Consider the following 18,085-nt stretch of genomic DNA (forward strand, 5'->3'; position numbering starts at 1 on the left):
AGGGAAACTATTAGAGGCGCGCTAGAAATAACAGACATTCCACAGGCCCGTGGTAATGCGCCGTGTAAGAAGTGTCTCTCCTCACTTTCATTTTTCAATATCGGTCTGTGTGTGTGCGTGCATGTGCATGCGCATGTGTGTGTGCATGTGTGCTTTTTTTTTTTTTACATTTTTTTTTTCTGAAGCCTGGGAGGATTATTTTGAATAGGCTTGGCTCCAATGGCATCCAAAGCCCAGGAGGAAAAATGCGGCATCCTTTTAGGGGAATGAATGAGTACGAGGGGGCCGGAGCACCGTGCCCTGTAGAAAGAGAGGAGCTGAGGAGGGCGAGTGTCGAACGGCGTGGAAACCCATCACTCTTATGTCTCGCATGTGTCAGCGGCGTTGTACAGCAACGTGCTGTAGGCCTTTTTTTTAATATACCCCCTGAACCTACCACCTGTCTTTCTACAGAAAAGACAGATTCCAAAGGAAACTGCTTAGTTTCCTGTTTATACTGCGTTTGTAATGCCGCAGAGTGAGCTCACCACATTTGCGAGCGAGGTAGCTTGGGCAGGCACCCAGCGGCTGGGTTCTTGGCACCAACGAGAGGTTTTCGAATGTGAGCGTGTGCACGTGTATTTGTGTGTGTGTGTGTGTGTGTGAAAATCTTGGTGGTTATGCGTGTGCCCGTCCATGCACTCAGGCCCACGTATAGCCTCCTGTCACAAGGGCCGTTTTAAGGGGTGATTTACAGATGTGTGATTCACATCCAGAGGTCATAGGCCTCCCCTCGTAATGAACGTTCTTCCAGGCTTGACTGAATGGAAGATAGTCATCACTTTCCGTCCTGCGCTCTATTAAACTGCCAGTTATGCGCCTCCTTACAATTATGAAACTGTTTTTGGTTTAGCGATGACTCATGTTGTGGCTCTGAGCGACTCCAGGGGCAGGGTAAGGCCTTCTCAGGGCCAGGACGCCGCTCGCTAGACTCGGACGGGACCAGCAACTCAGGCGGACCTATTTCTTCAAATAACTTAATTACGTATTTAGAGGGTTTTCTTTTAGATTTGAAGCACCTCATGGAGTAGTTAAATACTTGGGGTCAACTGTGCAAAGTAACAGGGAGTGCAGAAGAGAGGTGAAGAGGAGAGTGCAGGCAGGGTGGAGTGGGTGGAGAAGAGTGTCAGGGGTGATTTGCGACAGAAGGGTACCAGCAAGAGTTAAAGGGAAGGTTTACAAGATGGTCGTGAGACCAGCTATGTTATATGGTTTGGAGACGGTAGCATTGATGAAAAGACAGGAGGTGGAGCTGGAGGTGGCAGAATTGAAGATGCTAAGATTTTCACTGGGACTGACGAGGAAGGACAGGATTAGGAATGAGTATATTAGAGGGACAGCTCAGGTTGGACGGTTTGGAGACAAAGCAAGAGAGGCAAGATTGAGATGGCTTGGACATGTGTGGAGGAGAGATGCTGGGTATATTGGGAGAAGGATGATGACTATGGAGCTACCAGGGAAGAGGAAGGCCAAAGAGGAGGTTTAAGGATGTGGTGAGGGAGGACATGCAGGTGGCTGGTGTGACAGAGGAAGATGCAGAAGACAGGAAGAGATGGAACTGGATGATCCACTGTGGCGACCCCTAACAGGAGCAGTGGAAAGTTGTAGTAGTAGTAGATGTGAAGCACCTCATGGAACCTGGGTTCTAACTCGCTCGCTCACTCACTCACAAACTGACATTTAGTCCCACGTTACTGTACCATCTGTGTAGAGTCGGTGGGCTGGGGACTCCAATGTTGAGTGAGTGCGTCTAAAAACATATGCTGTAGTAAAATGTTAAAGATTGCAAAATATTTTTTTTGTCTGCACCATCACTAGTCTCTCTCAGCTTCTCCCTCGTGTCTTACCACCTGGTTTTGCCCATGCGGTTTCAATCGAGGTAGGATTTCACAAGAACCATCGACTGAGATGCGAGTAAGACGTGTTCTGTCACCTTTAACATGTTCCAACAAACCAAACTTTTTTTGAAATTTTTTTCCATTTAATTTCAACAATCTGGCTTCGATTCACCACCTTGCCATCTGTGTCGCCAATTTCCCCCATCTCCAAAATGTTCGTACGCATGGGCCACAGTTTCCGTACAGGTGCGCACATTCTCTTGTCAAGTTTGTTTTAATAGATCCCAACTTCTTTTTGGTTTTTTTTTTGGATTTTTCTCCGCTTTCTCTCCCCAGTTGTATCCGGCCAGTTACCCCACTCTTCCGAGCCGTCCCGGTTGCTGCTCCGCCCCCTCTGCCGACCCGGGGAGGGCTGACTACCATGTCTCCTCCGATACATGTGGAGTCGCCAGCCACTTCTTTTCGTCTGACAGTGAAGAGTTTTGCCAGGGGGATGTAGCACATGGGAGGATCACACTATTCCCCCGAGTTCCCCCTCCCCCCTGAACAGGCCCCCTGACCGACCAGAGGAGGCGCTAGTGCAGCGACCAGGACACATAGCCACATCCGGCTTCCCACCCACAGACACAGCCAATCGTGTCTGTAGGGACGCCCGATCAAGCCGGAGGTAACATGGGGGTTCGAACTGGCGATCCCCATGCTGGTAGGCAACAGAATAGAGCGCTACGCTACCCGGACGCCCCCACAAATCAGTCTTTTATTAAAGTTGACAGGTCTCTCTAACGTGTCAGCTTGCTTTTCTAGGTTGTTGGTGAGCTCACTAAAAAAGATCCAGACGAGCTGACTTCTTAAGTCTGGTGGACTGGTGTAAAAGCGTCTAGTTCACAATGTCAGTGTTAGGCCCCGATCAGCATAACATGTAAATAACATGTAACATTAACTACTCAAAAGTGTGCAGTCAGTACTAGACCTGCTTCTAGTCTTAAGAAACTCAACTCAAACTTGAAGAAAACCATCCGGTATCGTTCTTTTAAAATTATTTCTGATTTTTCCCTTTTTTCTCCCAATTTAGTGGCCAGTCGATCGCTATTTTAATTCAAACACCCACCCTCGTACTGCATGCGTTCGCCAACTGCATCTCTCCGGCCGGCAGTCTCGAAGGAAAGCGCCTCCCCACTTTCGTGACAAGGCGACTCCAGGCCGAACCACTGTTTTTTCCGACACACACAGAGACGCATTCACGTGACGAACGCAAGCCGACTCCGCCCCCCTCCCGAAGACAGCGTTGCCAATGATCGCTGCTTCATCGAGTCCGGCCATAGTCGGATCTGACGAGACCGGGGCGCGAACCCCAGTCCCCAGTGGGCAACTGCATCGACACAAAGCCGATGCTTAGACCGCTACACCACCGCGGACCCATCCCGTATCGTTCTGTCCACAACACAATCACGCAGCAGTTGTGCTTGGGTTGTATTACACTGTGTCCTTGTCTGGCGTTGGTTGTTTGCGTGCACCCTTTCCCTCAGAAACAGCCTTTTAATCTCAGTGACACTACTCAGTCAAGATCAAGGCTGAAAACATGTAACGCCTCGGTCCGCTTCGATATCCTCTGGCCAGATATCGGGTCAATCCGCAGGGCGGTTCTCCCGCGGGCCTCATGAGTTTCATCAGCCGTGGGCGCTCGCTGCTCTCCCCGTCTGGGAAGCGCATCAGTGATGTCGTCAAACCGAACCCCCCCGTCGTCATGGCGCCGTCGCTCACACCTGCACAAATCACCACATATCCTGCCGTCACCGGTGGCAACCAGCTCGAAATGTTAGGGAGCTATTTTTGGTGGTCTGTGCGGAGGTTGCTGACGCAGAGGAGGAAGAGGAAGAGGAGGAGGTGATGGCAGGTGGGAGGCTTGGGCAGGCGGCTTCTGGGTTAATGTGTCTGTGTGCTCCCCGGCTGAACACTTGGAAGCGAGGCTGTGATAGGCCGTCCGTTGAGGAGTGAGACTGAACAGCCCCCCCCCCCCCAACAGTGATGGCGGTGGTACAGTAGTAGCATTAGTTTCTCCTACAACAGCCGCCAATGTCTCCTACAACAGTCACTTAATCTTTTTTTCGCCATAGAGATGGATTATTCTCAGTGAGTGACTTCTCCAAATTGAGAAGATTAGTGACGCTTCATTTCTGCCTCCTCGCCTCGAGCCGCGCACACTCTAGAAATGTGCCAGCGCCTCGAGGGCCTGTATTTGTTTTTGGGAGAGCAGATGTTTGCGCCTCGCTCCATCCACTCCGCCAAGCCCCTCCCCCCCCCCCCCCTCATCATGTGAGCCGCTGTCAGCCATGCGTTTATTTACATTCAACGATGGTTGCAGCCTTCTGCGGGTTTGCCTGCTCCCCTCTCTCTCTCTCTCTCTCTCTCTCTCTCTCTCTCTCTCTCTCTCTCTCGTGTCTCCCCCGTCTCTCTCTTCCTTCCCCGTCTCACTAGATGTACTGTTAGGATACAGGGTGGTTTGGCTCCTATAGCTGCTTTTCCGTTAAAACCATATACAGACTTTTGACCAGGACTTGCGTGTGTGAACTTACACACGTGTATCTGCTCAGTGTGTGTGTGTGTGCGTGTGTGTGTGTGTGTTCCCTGGCATGGTGCGCCGTGAGTTTTTCAAAGGGTTCGCTCTCCTTTCTACCCGGTGTTTTCCTGAAGTGGCAGGGCTGATTTACTTCTCGCTGGTCGCGGTCTCGTGGCCTGCACGCCGGGGTCCGTTTGCCTTCCCCCAAAAGGTACAAATATGTAGACACGTGTCGGTTTCCAGACTTGGCGGATATTAGCCTGGATATAGATGTCACCGTTGAATTTACAGGGATGTGCATTGAAGCTGTTCCGACGTGGTTTTATTTAACCATTACACACTGGGTTTCATCCAAGTCGACACGTCTCTTTGTTTATGAGGTTAAAGCACAACCGCGGGAATGCTGCTGAGGAGCTTTATGTTGAGGCTGGGACTGAGAGTTAGTTCTAGGGCATTGTTGTTTTTTTGGGGGGGTTCCCCCTTTTCTCCCCAGTTGTAACCCCATCCAATTACCCCACTCCTCCAAGCTGTCCCGCTCGCTGCTCCGCCCCCTCTGCCGGTCCAGGGAGGACTGCAGGCTACCACATGCCTCCTCCCATACATGTGGAGTCACCAGCGGCTTCGTTTCACCTGGCAGTGAGGAGTTTCACCAGGGGGACGTAGCACATGGGAGGATCACGCCATTCGCACCAGTTACCCCTCCCCCCTGAACTGGTGCCCCGACCGACCAGAGGAGGCACTAGTGCAGCGTGCAGGACACATACCCACATCCAGATTCCCACCCGCAGACACGGCCAATTGTGTCTGTAGGAACGCCCGACCAAGCCGGAGGTAACACTGGGATTTGAACCGGCGATTCCCATGTTGGTAGTTCAACAGAAAAAACCGCCACACTACCTGGACACCCCAGGGCATTGTTTGATAAATTGGCCAGTGGTCAGTACTGAGATCCAAATCAATATGTTAACCCGAATAAAATTGGACTGTTTGGATTCGATGCTGGAAAGTGTTTGGAATAAAATCCCTTGGACGGAGAAGGTAAATAAAGTCGCCTTGCTATGGGGTCATAACGTTGGACTGGAATCTGTAATCAGATTTAACTTTTCATGCCTGCCAACCTTCAATGCAGCATATTAAAACATTCAGACCCTCCCCCCCCGTTTTTCTCCCCAATTGTTCTTGGCCAATTACCCCACTCTTTCGAGCCGTCCCGGTTGCTGCTCCACACCCTCTGCTGATCCAGGGAGGGCTGCAGACTACCACATGCCTCCTCTGATACATGTAGCATCACCAGCCACTTCTTTTCACCTGACAGTGAGGAGTTTCACCAGGGAGACGTAGTGCATGGGAGGATCACGCTATTCCCGCCGGTTCCCCCTCCCCCCTGAACAGGCGCTCCGACCAACCAGAGGAGGCGCTAGTGCAGCGACCAGGACACATACCCACATCCGGCTTCCCACCCGCAGACACGGCCAATTGTATCTGTAGGGACGCCCAACCAAGCCGGAGGTAACACGGGGATTCGAACCGGTGATCCCCGTGTTGGTAAGCAATTGAATAGATGGCTACGCTACCTGGACGCTCAGAAAAAAAAATCATTTGTAAATGACTAATATGCTGTTGTTTTTTTTGTTATGCCTTTTTTTCCAATAACTTTTCTTAATAGTCTCAAACTGTGAGGGAGTGGTCCAGTCCTCATTAATATTCATGATCTGACCTTTGAGTGACAAGTACAAACATTGTTAGTGGAATTTCATATTGAGATGAGGTGATCTGATTGGCTGTATGTTTGTAAATTCATGTTTGATGACATCATGAGTATGGGGGGGGGGGGGAGATCAGCTGAACCTCAAGTTAAATAGAAAAACTGAATTCCACCTTTCATGTTTATAGATGTTACAAGATATGTGGCGTAGTGGTCTATTCTCTTGCCTACCAACATGGGGATCGCCGGTTCGAATCCCCGTGTTACCTCCAGCTTGGTCGGGCGTCCCTACAGACGCAACTGGCCGTGTCCGTGGGTGGGAAGCCGGATGTAGGTATGTGTCCTGGTTGCTGCACTAGCGCCTCCTCTGGTCGATCGGGGCGCCTGTTCGGGGGGGAGGGGGAACTGGGGGGAATAGCATGATCCTCCCACGTGCTACGTCCACCCGGCGAAACTCCTCACTGTCGGGTGAAAAGAAGCGGCTGGCGACTCCACATGTATTGGAGGAGGCACGTGGTAGTCTGCAGCCCTCCTGGATCGGCAGAGGGGGTGGAGCAGCGACCGGGACGGCTCAGGAGAGTGGAGTAATGGGCCGGATACAACTGGGGTTGTGAGTGATGCGTGCTTTTTGCCGTTAACTGGATAAATTGCCAGCAGGCCGCTGTTGAGGTAACCTGTTGTATCCCCCCCCCCCCCACTCCCCACCCCGACGGGTCAAACGGCTGCCCTCCCGGTAGAGCAAACGGTTATTCAGCTTCCTGGCGCGTGAGGTCATCGGATAGGCCGCGCAGCCCTCAGGGCGCTCCGCCTGTCGCCGGTCTGTAAACAGACATCTTTAGGGGTGGAAAATACTCCGGGCGTGCGCGTGCTCTCCTTCCTGGACACTGCTGGGAGCTCGGCAGCAAAGCCCTATAAATCTCAGGCACGAGCCACTGCGGCTCCGCGCCTCTCCTCCCGTGGCGTAAGCCTCCGCACTGCGCAAGGCGGATGGAGGGGGAAAGAGCCTCGGCACTACTCCAGATAAATAGGGGGAGAATTTCCGTCAGATTGAGGTCCTTGAAGTCCCGGTCTGCTTTAACGGCTGGCCTCAGGTGTCAGAGCATCTTAGTGGGAGGAAGGAGAGAAAAAATAAGCTTTTCCCTGCTCGTTTAAATTGGTGTCATTTGAACCCGACACTTGAGGTTGTGCAAGCGGGTCAAAATTACAGGACGTGGTGTCCTAATGGATCCTGACAGGACTGTATTTATTTTATCAGATACGACCGGGTAGACGTAGCGACTGATGTCAGACACGCCGGACCAAACAACAGATAACTGATAACTGAGAGAACGTTCCGGTTTCCAGTTCTGTGCAGCGCAGCTTGGGTGATGTAGGCCCGGTTCTGAGGTGGTCTTTCATCACTTTCCAGATGTTTTGTAACTATACACATTTTCCATTGTCAGATGTCAGCACAGCATGTGGACTCGCGTCGGGGTTTCAGGCTGAAGGCTGCAGTGGCGAGCGGGGCAAAACTCTTGCTCCGGTGCTTAAATGCGGTGCAGCGCTTGACGGGGTTCTGTTGGAGGACCTTGGCATCGTGGCCTCCTCGCTGGGCCCGTTTAAAAATACCCCTCTCCTCTTCCTCGCCGCTCCCCCTACCTGACCCTCCTCATGCATTTTAAAAACCAACGTTTGTTATTCATGCCGCTCCGCCGTTTTTCCACCTTTCTTACTTATCTTACCCCCCCACCCCCACCCCCACCTCATACTATCCATCCCCCCCCCTCCCTTTTCTTGCTCTTTATCCATCTCCAGCCCTGGGTCACAGAACACGTTGTTCTCTCAGAGTGTGTGAGCTGCTGGCACGCTCCACCTTTTCATGCTAGGTTTTTCTTTTCTTTTTTTACCCCAAGACTGCAGTTGATTTTACAGGGTGATGTGGGTGTGGTGTGTGTGTGTGTGTGTTGCAGCAGTAGGAGAGGAGGGGGGGGCTATATCTGGTAATAATGAGGCACATTAGCCATGCTGATTAGGACGCACACCGTCCTCGCTGGAAACAGTGACGTTGCTGTTGACTCTGGCTGGCGTGTGGAGGCCGTGGTGCTCTTCGCCTGCGGCCAGGAGACACCAGATTTGCTTTTCATCGAAAGCCGTTGCTCGCGATTAGTCTCGCGTTCCGTCTCCATGTCTTTCGCCGTCCGTCCGTCGGTTGTGGTTCACCCAAAATGGAATGAAAGTGTTTTCTTGCCCCGTCTAAGTTGTTGTCGTGCTACCCTCTGGTCCAGGGATGGGCAGCATGGTCCAGAAAGGTCTGGTGGGGGTGCAGGTCTTTGTTCCAACCGAGCAGTTGCACACCTGATTCTGTTAGTCAACCAGTACTCTTTGCTAAGGACCTTGATTTGTAGACTCAGGTGTGTAGCTGCTTAGTTGGAACAAAGACCTGCACCCACACCGGACCTTTCTGGACCATGTTGCCCGTCCCGGCTCTAGTCTGTCATTGAGTCCTGTAATGCACTTTTGACTTCTGACCCGTTTGTTGAGAAACTCACCCGACGGCCATTGCACAGCCCCGTCTTCTGATTCATAAGGCCTCTGTACTGTGAGGGTCGTCTGTACTGTGTGAGTGATATCTGTACTGTGTGAGTGATGTCTGTACTGTGTGAGTGACATCTGTACTGTGTGAGTGATGTCTGTACTGTGAGGGTCATCTGTACTGTGAGTGACATCTGTACTGTGTGAGTGACATCTGTACTGTGTGAGTGTTGCCTGTACTGTGTGAGTGTTGTCTGTACTGTGTGAGTGTCATCTGTACTGTGTGAGTGATGTCTGTACTGTGAGTGACGTCTGTACTGTGAGGGTCGTCTGTACTGTGTGAGTGTTGTCTGTACTGTGTGAGTGTTGCCTGTACTGTGTGAGTGTTGTCTGTACTGTGTGAGTGTCGTCTGTACTGTGTGAGGGTCGTCTGTACTGTGAGTGACATCTGTACTGTGTGAGTGACATCTGTACTGTGTGAGGGTCGTCTGTACTGTGAGTGACATCTGTACTGTGTGAGTGACATCTGTACTGTGTGAGTGATGTCTGTACTGTGAGTGACGTCTGTACTGTGAGGGTCGTCTGTACTGTGTGAGTGTTGTCTGTACTGTGTGAGTGTTGCCTGTACTGTGTGAGTGTTGTCTGTACTGTGTGAGTGTCATCTGTACTGTGTGAGGGTCGTCTGTACTGTGTGAGGGTTGTCTGTACTGTGTGAGGGTCGTCTGTACTGTGTGAGTGTTGTCTGTACTGTGTGAGTGTTGTCTGTACTGTGTGAGTGTCATCTGTACTGTGTGAGTGTCATCTGTACTGTGTGAGGGTCGTCTGTACTGTGTGAGGGTCGTCTGTACTGTGTGAGTGGCGTCTGTACTGTGTGAGTGGCGTCTGTACTGTGTGAGGGGCGTCTGTACTGTGTGAGTGGCATCTGTACTGTGTGAGTGGCGTCTGTACTGTGTGAGGGTCGTCTGTACTGTGTGAGTGGCGTCTGTACTGTGTGAGGGTCGTCTGTACTGTGTGAGGGTCGTCTGTACTGTGTGAGTGGCGTCTGTACTGTGTGAGGGTCGTCTGTACTGTGTGAGGGTCGTCTGTACTGTGTGAGTGGCGTCTGTACTGTGTGAGTGGCGTCTGTACTGTGTGAGTGTCATCTGTACTGTGTGAGGGTCGTCTGTACTGTGTGAGTGGCGTCTGTACTGTGTGAGGGTCGTCTGTACTGTGTGAGGGTCGTCTGTACTGTGTGAGTGGCGTCTGTACTGTGTGAGTGGCGTCTGTACTGTGTGAGGGTCATCTGTACTGTGTGAGGGTCGTCTGTACTGTGTGAGTGGCGTCTGTACTGTGTGAGTGTATATGGAAAGCTTCCCTAGTGATTTGCTGTGTGGGCCAAACATCTTGCCTGGTATGCTGCTGTAAAGATAGGCTTAGCAATGTTGTTCAGCACTTTGGCCTGTTTCTCCATCCTACGTCAAACTCGGCACACGACGGTTCTGAAGTCCGTGTTCCTGCCTGTGCCGTGTGTGCTTATGTAGACAAGAACCGTGATGTCACACGTAGGCTTTCCTGATGCACGGAGACTCATTTGGGCTGCAGGTGCTGTGGGAAGAAAGACGGGGACCCAGCGGGGAAGAAAAGCGTTTTGAATTGCTTTCCTCTAGGGGCGTCCGGGTAGCGTGGCGGTCTGTTCCGTTGCCTACCAACACGGGGATCGTCGGTTCAAATCCCCGCGTTGCCTCTGGCTTGGTCAGGCGTCCCTACAGACACACCTGGCCGTGTCTGCGGGTGGGGAAGCCGGATGTGGGTATGTGTCCTGGTCGCTGCACTTAGCGCCTCCTCAGGCTGGTCGGGGCGCTCGTTCAGGGGGGAGGGGGAACTGGTGGTGGTGGGGAGGGGGTAGCATGAGCCTCCCACGTGCTACGTCCCCCTGGTGAAACTCCTCACTGTCAGGTGAAAAGAAGCGGCTGGTGACTCCACATGTATGGGAGGAAGCATGTGGTAGTCTGCGGCCCTCCCCTGATCAGCAGAGGGGGTGGACTAGAGACCGGGACGGCTCGGAAGAGTGGGGTAGTTGGACGGATACAACTGGGGAGAAAGGGAGGGAGGGGGGGGGGGGGCTAAAATAAATAAATACATAAATTGCTGCCTCAGCGCTGCTTCTTTGGACACTTAAAAAAAAAAAATCTGAAAACTCACCTGTTGGCCGAGGCCTGTGGTCTCTAGTCAGGAGGCCTGTGGTCTCTAGTCAGGAGGCCTGTGGTCTCTAGTCAGGAGGCCTGTGGTCTCTAGTCAGGAGGCCTGTGGTCTCTAGTCACTTCTGTCGTCTCCGGCGACCTCTGCTGTTTTTATTTCCTGTTCTTGCGTAATTCGTTTTGTCTGACCCACTATGTGTAACGCACCTTGGGTCCCTTGAAAGGCGCTATATAAATATTTGTTGTTGTTGTAGACGTCATGAGCTGTCACATCACTGTGCTGCCTCACATGCCTAAGAACACGCAAGCATGACACACACAGACACACACACACACACACACACACACTAATGATCACACATATTTTCACAGGGCACAGCATCGGTTCCATCCCTCATGAGGACCCACAAAATCCTCAAGCGACAGCTTTTTCTGCGACGCCCTCGATATACGTCGTCTTTCCTTCTATGCGTTGCCTTCACCCCCCACCCACCCACCCACACACACACACACACACACCCAGACATAGCCACATACCACCGCCAACTGGGTCTGCCGAGTCAGGCTTTTTTTCCCTCCCCTTTCCGCTCATCTGCAGCAGCGCCACTCAGGAATGCTGGAAGTAAAACATGACAGTTGCACATTCCTTTCTCACCATTGCCGTTGGGTTGAGCGTGCATGTGTGTGTGTGTGTGTGTGTGTGTGTGTGTGTGTGTGTGTGTGGAGTGGGTGAGGGACAGTGAGAGGACTCTTAAAGGCAATCCTCTCAAGTCACACATGGCTTGAGTGGGAGCCTGGGCGAAATTTAAGACAACTAGTAGAAGAAAAATGGCGACGCAGCATGTGCCAGTAGAGACGGGCCTCTTTTCCGCTCTGTGTGTGTGTGTGTGTGTGTGTGTGTGTGTGTGTGTGTGTGTGTGTGTGTGTGTGTGTGTGTGTGTGTGCTGAGCGGAGGGACTCCTAAAAGCCTGGTCATTACATAGCTTACGGCCTCCTGACTCCAGGTGCCGCAGGTGGAGCGGAGCTCCTGTTAACACAATCAGAGCAGTCCTGCTGATTTATGGTCAGCTCCGATGTGACCGGCCACCGTCATCTGGGGAAGTGCTTTTCGACTGCTGTCCGCCGCTCGAAGATGCACTCAACCTGTCCCTCCAAAGCTGGTTTCGGCCCCTGTGATCTCATTTCATTGGCCTCTCTCAGGATCCATCATCAGTTTTGGCCGGCCTGTGAAAGCGGCCATAGTCTGTTGCACGTGGCGCTAAATGAAAGCCTCCCGAGCTGACTTTCCAACTCTCCCAGAATAACATAGACGGACGGGAGCTGTCCTTTCAGTGGTCAATAATGCAGAAGGACATGGGGACTGTCTCTGCCTCTTGCGAAGACATCACCAAAATCTCTACTTGTCTCAGTTTTCAGGACGATTTGGAGTGTGCTAGTCTGAATTTTGCATGGTCCTTTTTCAGCACCAGGACATGCTTTGCCGGGCGTCCGGGCAGCGTGGCGGTCTATTCCGTTGCCTACCAACACGGGGATCAGCGGTTTTAATCCCCATGTTACCTACGGCTTGGTCGGGCGTCCCTACAGAAACAATTGGCCGTGTCTGAGGGTGGGAAGCCGGATGTGGGTATGTGTCCTGGTCACTGCACTAACGCCTCCTCTGGTCGGTCGGGGTGCCTGTTCGTGGGGGGGAAATAGTGTGATCCTCCCACGTGCTACGTCCCCCCGGCGAAACTCCTCACTGTCAGGTGAAAAGAAGCGGCTGGCGACTCCACATGTGGTAGGAGGCATGTGGTAGTCTGCAGCCCTCCCCGGATCGGCAGAGGGGGCGGAGCAGCGACCGAGATGGCTCGGAAAATATAATTGGCCGCGTATGATTGGGGGGGGAAATCCCCCCCCAAAAAAGAACATGTTTTGCCATTTTATCTCCGTCAGCGCAGGCTGCAAGGTACAGGGTGTAGACTGTCACGAAGGCTGAAGAAAAGCCAGACAGGGATTGAGGAACAGACTACCAGGTCATGTGCTCATCCGATGCATCCATCACAAGCTATGAATGATCATAAGGAGAAAATAGATATGGGGATTTCTCACAAGATAATTTCCACAGTGTAGACCCTGTTAGCGCGCTATAGGTCTATTAATTCTTGGCTTGAGGAAAGAAATTGAAGTCTCATGGTCACAAGCTTCTGACTGTCAATACAACCGCCTTCGTCACTGTAGGCAAAAAAAAAAAGGATGTTCCCCCTTAAGCCATGTTGTGTTCCTCTCCGCTGCCAGGCTATGCCTTCCTGCTGTTTCAAGAGGAGACCTCAGTCCAGGCCCTGATCGATGCCTGTATCGAAGAGGATGGCAAGCTCTACCTGTGTGTGTCCAGTCCCACGATCAAAGACAAGCCTGTGAGTGTCACGTGCTTATTTTCAAATCCTCACCGTCGGGCATAAACCACGTGTCTCCAAGTTTGGTGATTTTCTTAACACTACAGAAACCCGAATGTATGTGCGCCCCTTTAAAGTATTTGAACACTGGGGCGTCTGGGTAGCGTAACGGTCTATTCCGTTGCCTACCAACACGGGGATCGCCGGTTCGAATCCCCGTGTTAGCTCCGGCTTGGTCGGGTGTCCCTACAGATACACTTGGCCGTGTCTGCGGGTGGGAAGCCGGATGTGGGTATGTGTCCTGGTTGAGGCGCCGGGAGAAGAGTGGGGTAATTGGACAAGTACATTTGGAAGTAACGGGAAAAAAATACCCCCCCCCTTAAAAAAAAAACATTTGAACACCTCGGTGTTCCCAGGCAAATGGAAAGTGTTTTATAAAGCCTGAGAAATGTCATGCTTGGTTACGAAAATGGTGAAATGGCATTGATTTTTTTCTCACACTGTAAAATTACTTTAGCTCCTTTGCAAATACTCATTTTTTTGCCCGACAGTGACGACATGCACCCTATGCCACCTACTTCATTTTTAGGTACAAAATTCTCATTTGTATCAGCATGCAGAGGAACCAGGAACACAGCACAAAGGATTTATACAGTTTTATCTAGGTGGAGTACAGTATACCTCAACGAGATCTTTTTTCAGAAGGTGTAGCATAAGGTGACTATATCCTGTTGCTGATGAGTGTTTTTTTTCTTCTTCATTTTTTTCATGCTCAGGTCCAGATCCGCCCCTGGAACCTCAGCGATAGTGATTTTGTCATGGATGGCTCCCAGCCTCTAGATCCCCGTAAAACCATCTTTGTTGGGGGAGTGCCACGACCCTTGCGTGCAGGTAAGGGATTGGTGCGTTTGGGGCTACTTTTTTTTTTTCTTCTTTGTGAGCCCCTCAAACCTTTTGAACTGGCTTCATAAGGTGGACTGGCATGGAGTGCAGCGGCCAGAGGCTATAATGAAAGTTCACCCCTGTGAGAAAGCAATCCTCTTCTCGGGTTTCCAGGAAGCCGGCCAACCGGTCCTCATGTTAAGTATTTATGGTTCGGTAGAAGGCTCATTCTTCTGTTCTTGGGATAAACATCGCTGGCTGGCCTGCAATGTGAGCCTACTAATTATATCAGCAGTTTGAGATGTCTGCTCTGATGGGGCGTGCAGGACTTTATGATTTAACTCTGCTGAACTTCACTGTGAGCCACACAAAAAAAACCCTGTTCAACTTTATTTTTCTCCATTTTTATTGAAATGGAGGCTTTGGATGCTCAAAAGCAATAAAGTGAGGGGTTAAAGGGTCACAACCTGCAATACCCTCAATGGCTAGCTAACTGTTTTTGCAAATTTTTTTTACCTAAACTGATGTTTACCTAAACTATATCTCCCACCTTGTTTTCTATCAGTGGAGCTGGCTATGATCATGGATCGACTTTATGGAGGCGTTTGCTATGCTGGCATTGACACAGACCCCGAACTCAAATACCCGAAGGGTGCAGGTCGCGTGGCATTCTCCAATCAGCAGAGCTACATAGCTGCCATAAGCGCCCGATTTGTTCAGCTGCAGCACAATGACATTGACAAAAGGGTGAGTGAGTTCAAGCACTTCATTCACAATATTTCTCCTCTGTGTGGGGTGAAAGGGAGCAGCATCCTGACCGTGGTGGAAGGGTTTTGCAGACATTCCTTTGGTATGCTGTTGTTGTGAACTCTCTCCGAGTCTTCCCCCACATCTCAGAGGTTTCATTATAGCTTTGTTTCCAGCCGAAGTCCCCGCTCAGTCTACAATAACGATAGGCCAGGCCTGGCTGCATAATCGCTATGGCCTTTGGCTGTCGCGAGTCCAGACAGATGTTTCAAGTTGCAGACACATAGGGTTACTTTAATTACAGTAGTTCCCATATACATGTATATCCACTCAGGCTGTGCTGCAGCATGGTTATTTAAGGCAAGTCAGCCAATAGAAGCATGGTGGATCATGACCAGGCGAGACTGGTCGTCAGCCAGGGAGCCTAGCCTGTGTAGACCAGGGCTATCCAACAGTTATCATAATCATCTGTCCTCCGAGACAAGTTCAGGTTGTCCTCACTGGTTTCGATTTAGAATGATTAAAGACACACAAGGAGATTATCTTCTCCTCAAGGATCACTTTCTCTACTCCATATAAACCAATAAAGGCCTTTTTAGTCAAGCACAAAAAGATTAAATGGAAACAATCACAATTTTCAGCATTATCTCTATATATCCATTAGAAGCCACAATGCTGAGCAGTCGTATGTGCGTCCGTGATACACTGCTGAAGTTGTGCACAAAAATGTCTGCCGTCCATGAATGCGAAAACTACAACCCTTACTTCATGGTTTGCCACGACCTTCGGTGGGCTGCATCAAAATAGCTTGCATTGTAAAAGAAAGTATGAAAATATGAATAACAACTCTACATACAGCAGTTGGTGAATGCCACTGATTGCCATGTAAAGACAGCAATTGATGGATTGTCCAAAATTAATCACTCCAGATAACGCGTTTCCACTGCTCCAGAGTCATTTCAGGAAGCCCCCGGCAAAAAGTTCTTGAGTTGACATTGCTTCCAGAGGAAGTTTGTAACTCTGTAGTGAGTGTTGCAACCAAGGACAGATGATTTTTACGTGCTTCAGCACTCGGCGATCCCGTTCTATGAGCTTGTGTATCCTACCGCTTCACGGCTGTGCTGGGTTTTTTTTCTTCTCCAGTTTATTTCTCGGGGATGGTGCATATTAATAAATATTGCCGTAAATATACCAGAATTAGCCAAGAGGCTAGTTTTCATCCATAGTCCCTGGCCAGGTGTGAAGTTGGCAGCCTAAAGTCAACCTAAAATCAAGAATCAAGTTTAAAACAATAATCATGATGTAAGGCATATTAATTACAGTAAAAGCAGAACACAGACATATAAGTAGAACACAGACATAGTCACCGATAAAAGCAGAGCAAAGTGTGGTTCAACAAAAACAAAAACAAACATAAGCAAGGACAGATGTAAGTAACAGTAAAAAAAAAAAGTAAATTACAGAACAGCTTCGCAAAACAGACATAAGCAAAGACAGATATGAACAATGGGACAACAGCATTAATAAGGTAGGTAGAGCAACAGGGCAGTTTAGCAGCATACATGTTGTATATTGACAGACATTTGTCAAATGATGAAGGCATCCAAACTAGTGCTGACAGATTTCGTGGCTTACAAGCCATGTTCTTAACTGACTAGAAAAGGGCCTGTAAGTAGTGAGTTTTCTGATATGAACCGGTACAGCATTCCATTTATGTGCTGCTTTAATTCAAAAGGCAGATTGACTGAAAGCAAATTTTCTTTGTGGGATAATGCAGTTTCCTCTTGTGACTCCTCTTGTAATCTGATTTGTATTTACTTGTTGCCTAACCAAGCAACTGAGTGGGGGAGGAGCCATGCCATGAATAATTTTATAGATGAGACACATATTTGCATGCTTGATCAGATTTTCCCAGCTCAGAAGTTTATATTTTTCCATTATATGGCAGTGGTGTAAAATATTAAGTTTCTTATCAAGAGTTTTCATGGTTTGTTTATATAATGATTCTAGTGGCCTCAAGTTTGAACTACTTGCCTGTGACCAGCTTGTTAAACAGTAGGTTAGGTGCGATATGATCATAGCATTCATCGACATTCATGCAGCCTTGGTTGACATGCAATTCCTTACGAGTCAGAAATTTGCTAGGTTGTACATGACCCTGTTGCAAACTTTCCTATCCTGAGTTTTGAACAAGAGATTTGAGTATATCACGATCCCAAGATTTTTTCATTTTTTGACAAAGTGCAAGTATGTGTGACTCAACAGTATTGCTAGCTGTCTTTGTGAAATACATGCAAGTGGTTTTTGACACATTTGGTTGTAGACAGCAGTGGTTTAACCATTTGGTAACATGGGCTATTGCATTGTTAGGATGGAGGCAACTTGGCTTTTTGTATTGCTGTGTACATATATTACAGTATCATCAGCATACATTTGAGCCTCTATCTTGGGGCATACTGATGGCAGATCATTAACATATAAGCTAAATAGAAGTGGGCCCAATATGGATCCTTGTGGGATGCCAGTGGAGGAGCTGAGAGCAGTGGACTGATGGTTATCGACTCTATTTGAGATCAGTCAGAAAGATAGGACTCTATCTACCTAAGGGCATCTGGAGAGAAATTAAAGGTAGATAAGAGACGATGACGGCATGATTTAGTGTCAAAGGCTTTCCTAAGATCTAAAAACACAGCTCCAACAACACCATCCTTATCCAGTAATGATTTATCCTTCTCTATAAAGAAGCAGCTATCCATCTCTGTAGAGTAAGTACGTAAATAAAGTTTTATTTACATAGCACTTTTAAAAACACAGTTACAAGAGTGATTGGCTCTTAATCTGAACTGCATTGGGTGCACGGAAAAGGTGCTGTTGTTCAGTTGGAAAGTCAATTGCTCTGCAACCCATCTCTCTACTATCTTTGATACTGCTGTACATCTGCCTCAGGAATATCTCTTATGTGGAAGGGTGGTTCTGCAACATCCAAAGAAGGGGATAGTGGCTGCAAGGCTGCAATATCCAATGACTTAATGTTCATTTGACTCACAGAGAAACTCTGTGCAACTGTGGCCACTGAATCAATAAAATAATGGTTCAGCAATTTCGACTGGGTCCCTTGAAAGGTTTCCATTGATTTCAAGTTCCATTTGCCTTCCTAGTTTGTGATGTTATCCTCTCAGTTTCTTAATCTGCTCCCAGATTAATCTAGCATTACCTCTTGCTTCGGCCATTATGTTCAAGAAAAAAAATGTATTTAG

At 49.4% G+C, this 18,085-nt stretch overlaps 1 protein-coding gene across 3 annotated transcripts in view; it reads left to right on the plus strand.

The window, feature by feature from the left end:
- cpeb3 (cytoplasmic polyadenylation element binding protein 3) overlaps positions 1–18,085 on the plus strand; it is a 57,025-nt gene that overhangs the window by 35,939 nt on the left and 3,001 nt on the right. For all 3 annotated transcript variants that reach the window (XM_056292218.1, XM_056292219.1, XM_056292217.1), the window contains 3 exons: positions 13,102–13,220; positions 13,976–14,090; positions 14,647–14,828. In XM_056292218.1, coding sequence (XP_056148193.1) covers positions 13,102–13,220; positions 13,976–14,090; positions 14,647–14,828 — 416 coding nt within the window. The remainder of the gene's footprint in view (positions 1–13,101; positions 13,221–13,975; positions 14,091–14,646; positions 14,829–18,085) is intronic.

The sequence above is a fragment of the Lampris incognitus genome, chromosome 13, assembly GCF_029633865.1.
Source record: "Lampris incognitus isolate fLamInc1 chromosome 13, fLamInc1.hap2, whole genome shotgun sequence".
Classification (NCBI taxonomy): domain Eukaryota; kingdom Metazoa; phylum Chordata; class Actinopteri; order Lampriformes; family Lampridae; genus Lampris; species Lampris incognitus.